Below are 10,194 nucleotides of genomic sequence, written 5' to 3' on the forward strand. Positions count from 1 at the left end.
TGTTCAGTCTCATTTTCTTAAACAAGAATACTTATAATAAAAAAAGAAAAGACAATCATTTGTAGGTTGCAAGTCCCAGATCTTGTTTATTTATAAAGCAATAAATATTAGAAGCACAAATAAATTGCACGGGTGTGTAAACAAACTGTACAATGACTGAAGAGTTCAGGAAGGGTTGCCAGAAGACTCCAAGAAGCATATTTTCGTCATCCTGAATGGGCAGTAAATTTAGGGAAAAGCGCTTAGAAGCACTTGCGGTGGACAATGGATGGGCCAGCTTCATCATACTCCTGTTTACTGATCCACATTTGCTGGAAGGTGGACAGAGATGCTAGAATGGAGCCACCAATCCAGACAGAGTACTTGCGCTCAGGTGGGGCAATGATCTACAATAAAGAAAAACAACAAACTCTCATTTAACAGTTACATTTCTGAACAACGAACTTACATCAACAATGTAACAAAGCAATAGATATTTCCTTAAGTAAATAAGGAACTTCTCTATAATAACAATATTGATCTTCAGCAGCTGGTACAATACATGTAATATTCTCTAAGAAAAAGTATAACCCTGTTTTCCTCTTTTCTAAGACTTTCTTCCAATCAATATAATTGTGCTGTTTAAATGGAATTTCTTCCCCTTGGTCCATCAGCTCTTGATCTCGCTTTTGAGTTGTTTCTATATCCCAGTTTAATGATGTGGACATTTTCCCCATTCTTACCTACATTTTATAGTACAGAGTCAAATTCCTCACCTTGATCTTCATAGTGCTAGGAGCAAGTGCAGTGATTTCCTTCTGCATGCGATCAGCAATGCCAGGGTACATTGTCGTTCCACCTGAGAGGACGTTGTTAGCATACAGGTCCTTACGAATATCAATATCACACTTCATGATACTGTTGTAGGTAGTTTCATGGATACCAGCAGATTCCATACCTACAGAAGAAAGAAGACAAGTAGATCAGTAAATTATACAAGAGGTCTTCATGATGAGAACTCTCAACATTTCTCATCATCAATATGAACTACTATAATATTTTTGTTGCAAAATTGCTTACTGATTATTAAATGTTGCAGAAAAACATTCAAAAGAGGAATTACAGAAGTAGCTAAGAAAACAAAAAATTGTTAGAAAGGGTGAGAATCATAATGCATATGAAAGGGAAGGTACTCAAAATATACAGTAAGAGAAGAGGTAGATGCATAAGATAAACTAATTTGGTATATGGCAATGGGAGAAATTTATAGAATAGAATAGAATAGAATAGAATAGAATAGAATAGAATAGAATAGAATAGAATAGAATAGAATAGAATAGAATAGAATAGAAACTATGTGCATCAGGTTATGTCAGATTCTCACAAAAAGCATTAGCTGAGTATAGAAAAGACAGCAATAAAGACAATGAAAGCAGCTGAAGCAGAACTAAAGGAGACAATAGTAGCTTCGTTTATTTTTCAGCCTACTCAAAATATAGTCTATACCATTTATAAACATTAGGGCAAGACATAACCAAGATATGGACCAAGATATTAGCACTTGGTGGTAAGGAAAAAGAAACCAGAAGCAAGTGTTTGTAGGTTGCATTCCAATTCATTAATTTTAACAGGTGCTTCCTGAAAGGGCTGACACTAGATCCACAGTAAGATGTCAGCTGATGAACAACTGCATTTATTGCTCAGGACTTAGGGTAAAAGCATTTGCTGTATCTGTCAGCTGCTCTGACAAACAGCGAAGATTACCATCTTGATGACAGCAATGTTCAGTTACAGTACGTATAAATATATGCACACCTTTGTTCAATTTTTTTTCTTCTCTGAGGCAGCTTACTTCTTCTTGCAGTCAGGTACTGTTTTAAGTGTAAGCTTTATAAACACAGCACTGGAAACTGTTCTTTCCATTATGACCTGATGATATTCTAACTTCATTTTATCATGAAAATTGTGACCCTCAAATCTGGTATACAACTTGCAACAAGACCCAGCTAATTACCAGCTGAGCTTGCACTAAGCACAACTTACAGGGACCAGATGATCTAACTCATTATTCATGTTTGATTTTGTGTCAAATTTAGATAAGCAAGAAGAGGAGTGGGACACCTTCTAGATTTTCTGATTCTTTCATGCCTCCTACTGAAAGGAGAATTTCCTGGGAGCACTTACCAATAAAGGATGGCTGGAATAAGGTTTCAGGGCAGCGGAAACGTTCGTTACCAATTGTGATCACCTGACCATCAGGCAATTCATAGCTCTTTTCCAGAGAGGAGGAAGAGGCAGCAGTGGCCATTTCATTCTCAAAGTCCAGTGCAACGTAGCACAATTTCTCTTTGATATCACGAACAATCTCACGTTCAGCTGCAAGTACATGGGACTCAAATCAAGGTTTGGACAAACAAAACAGTAGAGGAAGAAGATGGGCCAAGAGAGATATGAAGATTTTCACAGGAGGGCAAAACTGAAGGACTGACCTGTTGTCACAAAGGAATAGCCACGCTCTGTGAGGATCTTCATGAGGTAGTCAGTCAGATCCCTGCCAGCCAGATCCAGACGCATGATAGCATGAGGCAAAGCATAACCTTCATAAATAGGTACATTGTGGGTGACACCATCTCCAGAGTCAAGAACAATACCTGGGAAAGAAATGTCAGAGAGCAGCTTGAATCACCTAGCAAATGCTTTGAGCCCTTTGGTAGGGTGAGCAGCAACAAATACAACAAAAGATAGGATTTCTCAGGCAGTATAAAGAAGCTGCATTCTATTTGAGCCATAAAAATCTTGCCCATTCCTTGCCTATTGCTTGCCTGGACATCCCTGTTTGGCTTGAACTTTCCCATACATATTTTAAGCTAATCCATACAAACAGACTTCCACCGCTACTACACTGAGCAGTAAGTATATTTGCAATAGTGATTATCCTGATCCAATAACGGGCATCTTTTGGGCCCCATTTAAATCCTGAAACTGGTGTAATATTGTGTAACTGTAGTATCTTCACAGGAATGTCTCCTCATTCTCGCCATGACAAGGCGACAGGAGAGTCAGTTCCACAGTGCCCTTCTGAAAGCAAAGCAGACAGGTCTACATTGTCCTTTCCACAGCCTATTTTGTACCAGCTTTTCTGCTACTCTTCTCACTGATCATCATAAACAAAAAATACCTAGTTTTCTGCAGATTTGAATGAGTTATGGTTTTGTTTGTTTGTTTGTTTTTCCTATTTGGAGTGAGAAGGAAGGAGGGTTCCCGATAAATACTTTTAATTTTTTGTTTTACCTGTTGTACGACCAGAGGCATACAGCGACAGGACAGCCTGGATTGCCACATACATAGCAGGTACATTGAAGGTCTCAAACATTATCTGGGTCATCTTTTCACGATTAGCTTTAGGGTTCAAAGGGGCTTCTGTGAGCAAGGTAGGGTGTTCCTCAGGGGCCACACGGAGCTCATTGTAGAAAGTGTGGTGCCAGATCTTTTCCATATCATCCCAGTTGGTGATGATGCCATGTTCAATGGGATATTTCAAAGTAAGGATACCTCTTTTGCTCTGAGCTTCATCACCCACATAGGAATCTTTTTGACCCATACCAACCATAACACCCTAAGGGAAGAAAATACAGAAAATCATTATTTGAGGAAAACAATATCACAGAGCCCAAACAATCACATCACAGACAATGATGCTATTTTCAAGCAAGGTCACACCACAAAAAGGTTGTTTTGGAAAAGAAATTAGCATTATTGAAATATTAAGTCAACAGAACTTGAAGTTTTCACATAAACCCCTTTTTTCTTTAATACATCTTTTATTTTCTATTACTTCTTTCTGGTCCAAAAGTTTGACTGAAAGTAAACTGCACAATACCAGGAGCAGGAAAAGAAACAGAGACATTCAAAGAAAGTTTATAAACAAGAAGATATGGAGGGAAATAAGCCTTCTAGTGAAGGAAGACACTGCCAAAATGACTACTGCTACCAAGTCTCAGCAGTAATATATTCACAATAACAATACACGAATTTTGAACAATTAAGTTTGGGGCGGTGGGGGGAAGCCTTACAAACTTTTTACCAAGGCAATTGTGGGAGAAAAAGTACAGTATTTTCTGTGTGCTGATTTAACTGTAACAAAAGAGGAGGATGACATAGGAACAAAGCAAAGGAGGCTTAGAAAGGTAAGATCAGAGATAGACAAAAGTAGTAAAGGAAACTGAAAGAAGGTGTTTGGTATATGAACCATTGGACAAGATGGGTGGGAAGGGCTTTAAACAAACTGTATCATACAGAAATTCAGCCAATGGAGGTGCTATGAACTACCACCAGCTGCATGTCTGGCCTAGCGGATGGAGTGGGCGGCAGTTTTGTTGGAAGCTGGGTTTGGGCTCATTAAGAGAGAGAACAGAGAGTCAAGTTGAAAGCTGATGAATTAGAAATAGCTGGGGGAAAGGGAGACAGTAATAGAAAGGAGATAGGGACAACCAACAGGAGAGTTGTCAAGGGAAGCACTGGAGAGAACTGGAAAGGCATCTTTAGTACCACCACAAGAAGTGGGCAAGGGGAAAAGCAGGGCATTTGGGACAAGGCAGAAAAACTAAGGAAGGAAGGGGTGAGTGGAGGTGACTCCTGGAGGAGGGAGAAGGCTTGGTCCTGCTCCCCATGTTTACCTGGTGCCTCGGGCGGCCCACGATGGATGGGAAAACAGCCCTGGGGGCATCATCTCCGGCAAAGCCCGCCTTGACCAGCCCCGAGCCGTTGTCGCACACCAGCGCGGTGGTCTCCTCGTCGTCACACATCTTCGGAGGGAGGCACGGACCTGAAAAACAACGAGGCGGCACGTCTAGATCCCTGCGGACAGCGCGGCGCTGCCGCCCGTCCCTGCCGAGTCCCCCGGGCGGTCCTTCCCGTCCGCCATCCCGGAGGGCACGGCCGGCGGCGGAACACAGAGCGGGAAATTTGACTGGTCCCAGGAGGATGCTCGATGGCTCAGCCACGCGCGCGGACAGGGCTTTAACTGGGATCCGTCAGCCGCTTTCTTCTCCGCGCTTCAAAAGGCGCCCCGGCTTGCAGAGCGCTCATTAGGGCATCATTAGCGATACCCTCAGGCCGCTCTCCGAAACAGAAGAGTAAGCTTTTGAAATCGCAGAGTTCGGCCCTGCCCAGAGCATTTCACAGGCGGCGGGGCGGCGCGCCCCGTCGGGCCGCGGTGTCTGCTGCTGTGTGGAGGGCGGCGGGGGACGGGAACGGTGTCCCCGGCCGAAATTACGCCAAGCTGGGACGTGCACAGGCAGAGCGGCGGCTGTACCTTCAGGACAGGTACCCGCCGCCCGTCGGTACCTGCCATCCATCCCGTCCCATCCCTCCCTGTCCTCCCCGAGCCGCCTCGCGGGGCTGCGGGCGCTGCCGCACTACTCACCAGACCAGCACCGGCGGCGGCGGGGCTGCGGAGGAGAGCCTGGGTGCCGTGTCGGCCGAGACGCCCCAATTTATACCCCCCTGAGGGGCAGCGTCGGCCGGGGCCGCCGCGGGATGGGGCAGCCACCTTCTCCTTATTTGGTCGGCTCTGCGCCATTGAGCGGCCGCGCAGCCATGAATGGAGCCCGGCCAGCCCCGCCGCTGCCCGGCTGCCCGGCCCATGTAAGGCAGGCGCGGGGCAGCGCGCCCCCGGCCCGCCGCATGGCCAAATAGGGAGCCCCGCGCAGCCCCTCGGGGGCCAGCGCTCCCAGGGAGCCGCCTGGCAAGGTGGCCTCCCCGGCCGCTTCCCAGGGGCTCGGCTTGGCTCCGGCCGCCGCTGCCCCGAGGTGTCGACACCCGCCGAGTGCTGGCCCAGGTGGACCCAAAAACTGGGGACGCTCGGGCTTGGCGGACGGTGCGGGGGAAGCTGCACGGCTGTTTTATACCCCAGCTTTTCGTTTTTCCACTGAAAACGAGCTAGTCGAACTCCTGTTTTTTCGACGACCCGTGAGGTTTCTTTGGTGCCAACAACTGAAGCTTTTCTACTGCTTGGAGGCAGCACCTGCTGCCTGTGTTGCCTTAGGAAGGAGCAGCACACACTCAATTTCTTCTAAATGAGCACATGCAGCAAAAATCGTGCTTCTCTCTGCTTTTTGCTGACATCTATAACACAAAATGGGATCTACTTGTTTACATTAATATGCATATACTTAAACTCCTATTTTTGCTCTTTTAATGCACACTTGATCAGTAATGAATAGTGATATGTATAGGGTGGAGGATGAGAGATGAGAATAGTTTGGACAAAAACCAGCTATGGTATTGATGTAATGTGGCAGTGGTTTTCCTGCTCAGTTGTTGAAACATCCACATTGATAATATGTTCCAGCACTGAAACATAGAAAATGCATGTATTGTCAGATTTTTCTTTTTTTTTTTTTTTTTTTTTAGTTAAAAATAGAAAGACTGGAGAGGCATCCCTTGAGTGGGTTTGGCCTGGTATGTGTAGCAGAGATTGTCAGCGTGTGTCCCAGAGGAACTGCATTATAACGCAGAGTACTGTGACCTCCGGGAGCTCAGCTCATAAACTGCTCAATGTCTGCCTGTGTGAGACACAATGGGGGAAAAAAAGAATTGAGATTTGGGACAGACGGGAAGGGTGGGGTGTAAAGGTCAAGAGGGGAACACAGTAAACTGGATCAACTGCTTAAACACAGGTCCTGTTTATTAGATGCCATACAAGGGCTGACAGCCATCACATGGTTATATACATCTTAAATGCAGTGGAAGGAAAGAGCTCGTGAATGCAGCCCAAGCTGCAGTTGGGGGACTTTGAGGGGTGTTGATGCAGGAGCTATCTTTGCACGGTGGTTTGGCTCTGACAAAGGGTACAAGAGCTGGAAGTCGCTGACTACTCTTCTCTGAACTGTATCCAAAGGGGGCGTTAGAGACTCTCAGACTTTAATTTCTTCTGAAATTGGAGACAGTGGAATCAGTTTGCTCATTTCTGGCACAATTAACGAGGTGGTTAGCTCCACCCTAACCCCAGTTTATCTTGGGGTTGTGCCCAATTCTGAGCACAACTTTGAACAGATGTAGCAACAAACTTCTTGGCCATTGGTAGCTCCTGCTTGTCTTTAAATGCCTTGAGGAGAGACAACCTGTTTCAGGTGAGAGACTATTTGTGTATACAGGTGTGTGCATGTATATTTCACATATGTGTATATATAAATAAATATGTGTGTATATGTTATATATGCATGTATGTATGTGTGTATATATATATACACACGTTTTGGTTTGGCTGGGGTTTTTTGTGTTTTTTGTTTGTGGTTTTTGTTTTTTTGTTGTTTTTTTTCTTAGCTACTTAAGAAAGGAACGTGTAGGACTGTGAAATACAGTGACCTCAAAAGTTCAAAGCGTGGAAAGACTCTACTTCATTGCCTCTGCTCTGGACAAAGCTTGGTTCTTAGTTTTCCTGGTGGTGATGAAAAAATCAACCAAAATCAATACCGGTGGAATAAGGACCTCAAGTGAGTATATCTTTCTCTAAACCAATTATGCATGGGTAACAGAGAGAAAGTATTTTGGTACTAGTAATGCTTATTTATATAAAAATATATATGTATTTATATTTCTACTGGGATGTATAGGCATATACACCCTGGAACAGAGTATCATTTCAAAGAAAAAAAACTTCATCATATGCTGCTTTCAATTTTAAAAAAATCAGCATATTTTATTCTGTGGTTAGTTTTGCCATATGTAATTTAAATCTACCTTTTTTTTTTTTCCTAGCACTTCTTTTCTACAGAAACCATATAACATGAGGGATTGACTAGCTTCTCTGGCACTAGAGATTAGTTTACAGTGTTATCTCAGCTGTTCCTCCATTCTGAGGTGTTACAGTATTTACATAGAAGCCCGCTGCTGATAACTGCATTGAATTCCTCCCCAATCAGACTGTCACATCCTGCATTCCCTTTGGCTAGAGAGACAGACTCTGCTGAAACTGAGACAGAGCCAGGTCTCACTGCAAAATCTGCACAAAACAGTCTGTATTTTCTTGTTTCCTTTATAACTACATATCAGCTTTTTCTACCCTTTCCTCAAATTTTAAATTTCTAATCCAGCAGGACTCACATCTAGGATTGTGATGCACTTGAGAGCTCATCAGTCCCGCCCTGCCCCCCTCGCCCCCCTGCCCCCCCGGCCCCTCCATATTTTGCAAGGTCAGATGAAAAGGGCACAACAACAACATAAACGTAAAACTAAAATCTCATCTGCTTCCTTGTAGCCATTAAAAAAGTACCCAGCTAAAGTTATTCCTTTGGCCAAAATCATTCCACTTTCTGCAATAAAGTTATATTACAGCCTCAAGTAAACCAACCAAGCAAATAAAGAAGGAAAAACCTACTGAAGTGTGTTATGCAATGTCATCTAGAGGAAAAATACTCTAGCGTCTGACTGACGAGGGTCGCCATATGCTGTGTACGTTTCTCATTGCTTCACTGTCAGGAGTGACACCAGAGACAAAGGAAAAACTGGCAGTGTGGAGTATTGGGGGAGCAGAAAAGATCTGCAGAGGTCATGATCTGCATGTGCAGCCTGAACAGACAGGAGCATGGAGCCTCAATGTCTACACAAAATTAATGGGGTAGCAAAATTATATATACATACATATATTTATATGTGTGATACATGCACATAGGCAAAACTGGATGTGTTATTCAACTAACAAGACACTGTTGTGACTGCAGCTAGAATCAGAAAATGAGTTCTTACCTCTGCATGGTAAAAATGTGAACTAAAAAAAACCACACTGTGATCTTACGATGCCCAGAAATCCTCACACTGCTATTCAGCTTTCGAATGGAGGAAAAAAAAAAAAAGCTTAAAAATAAAGTCTCAATTCTTCAAAATCTTTAAAGCATAGAACACTTATTGCAACAGAATTCACATTATTTACAGGAGTTAACATTGCATTCAGAAATTGAAAATGCAGAGGATCAAGCCCTCTCTCTATATTTTTGTCTTTCAGATTATTCTTTTATTATCTGTACATGCTCCAATAAAAACAATAAACTTTTCCTAATACACCAATCAATTGCATGACCATATACCCTGACCTAGCAGGTCGTAGAGCAAATGACTTCTCACTTAAAATCTGCTGTTTCTAAATGCAGTGGATGATGACATATAAAATCTGTCCTAGCACAGAGCCAAATGTTACCTCTCTTCAGTGACAGGCCAGTGTAATCTTTGTAAGAAATTTTACTTTTTCAACAATAAGAAGCGAATGCCACTCTGACAGGTTTTCTTGTGTCCCGTGACAGCTGTTTGGAGCTATATGTGCTTTAGAAATGTAAGAATCATCACAGCAATGTCTTATTGATAGGCACGAGTCCTGTTGAGATGAGAATGCCAAACATACAACATATAATGAATATCGCTGTCATGAACCAGTCACTGTCACAAAGGAGTCATATGTGGTTACCTGCATCTCTGTAGCTATGAATCTGTCTCTGTGTGTATGTAGACATACAAAGAGAAGCCAGAAATTCTGCAGTCACCATCAGTCTGAAGTTGTTCCCTATGAAAAGGTCTATTACACTTTTCCAGTCAGATTTTCAGCTTCCCAAGTGAGAAGTCTTTCTTCTGTTCTGCTAGAGGAGAGTCTCCCATTTTAATAATCACACTGTCAGGGAAACTTCTCCAGATAATTCATGGGGTATTTCCCTTTCTCAGTTGTGTCTCATCCACCCTAGTAATAACCGATGTTTCATACTGAATACTTTCTCTGTCTTCTCAGCGTTGAAAGCCTTTGCATAGTTGCAGGCTGTTATCATCTCTCTGCGTCTCTTTCTCTCACTCACTCATGTACTGCTGCACATCTATAATTAACCTAAAACATCTTAAGTGTGCACTGAAATGACAGAATAATGAGGAGAGCACTACGAGTTAGAGATGCAGCTAAACATCTTGTTATGAAGGTGGGAGAATCAAGCATGGGTAATGTAAATGGAGGTGAGTAGCAGTGAAAGGAATTTGTGTTTCTGAATCTCTGACTCTTCAGAATCTTTATTTGCCACATCACAAAGAAAGGCCAAGACTCTGACACTTGTTAAATCTGCTTTGCAACAGAAGGAGGGCTCAGAGAGTGCCCAGAGATCCCAAAAGCACTGTGCCTGCATAGGAGGAACGTCTTGCTTCCAGAAGTGCTATGCTTCTCTCACAACCCAGAGCATGACA

At 43.2% G+C, this 10,194-nt stretch overlaps 1 protein-coding gene across 3 annotated transcripts; it reads right to left on the reverse strand.

Annotated features, from left to right (window-relative positions):
• Positions 1-242: 242 nt before the first annotated feature.
• Positions 243-4,784, reverse strand: ACTC1 (actin alpha cardiac muscle 1; the record flags this gene model as incomplete). 3 transcript variants are annotated; one of them, XM_080344922.1, is made up of 6 exons in its annotated part: positions 243-386; positions 756-937; positions 2,164-2,355; positions 2,469-2,630; positions 3,271-3,466; positions 4,656-4,784. In XM_080344922.1, 6 exons carry the CDS (start codon positions 4,782-4,784, stop codon positions 243-245), a joined length of 1,005 nt encoding a protein of 334 aa, XP_080201048.1. The 3 variants fall into 3 exon arrangements, with proteins under 3 accessions (XP_080201048.1, XP_080201047.1, XP_080201049.1); XM_080344921.1 differs by having other exon boundaries at positions 3,271-3,595; XM_080344923.1 differs by lacking the exon at positions 2,164-2,355 and having other exon boundaries at positions 3,271-3,595; positions 4,656-4,757.
• Between the last annotated feature and the right edge of the window lie 5,410 nt (positions 4,785-10,194).

Source organism: Nesoenas mayeri (assembly GCF_963082525.1).
Source record: "Nesoenas mayeri genome assembly, chromosome: 5".
Classification (NCBI taxonomy): Eukaryota; Metazoa; Chordata; class Aves; order Columbiformes; family Columbidae; genus Nesoenas; species Nesoenas mayeri.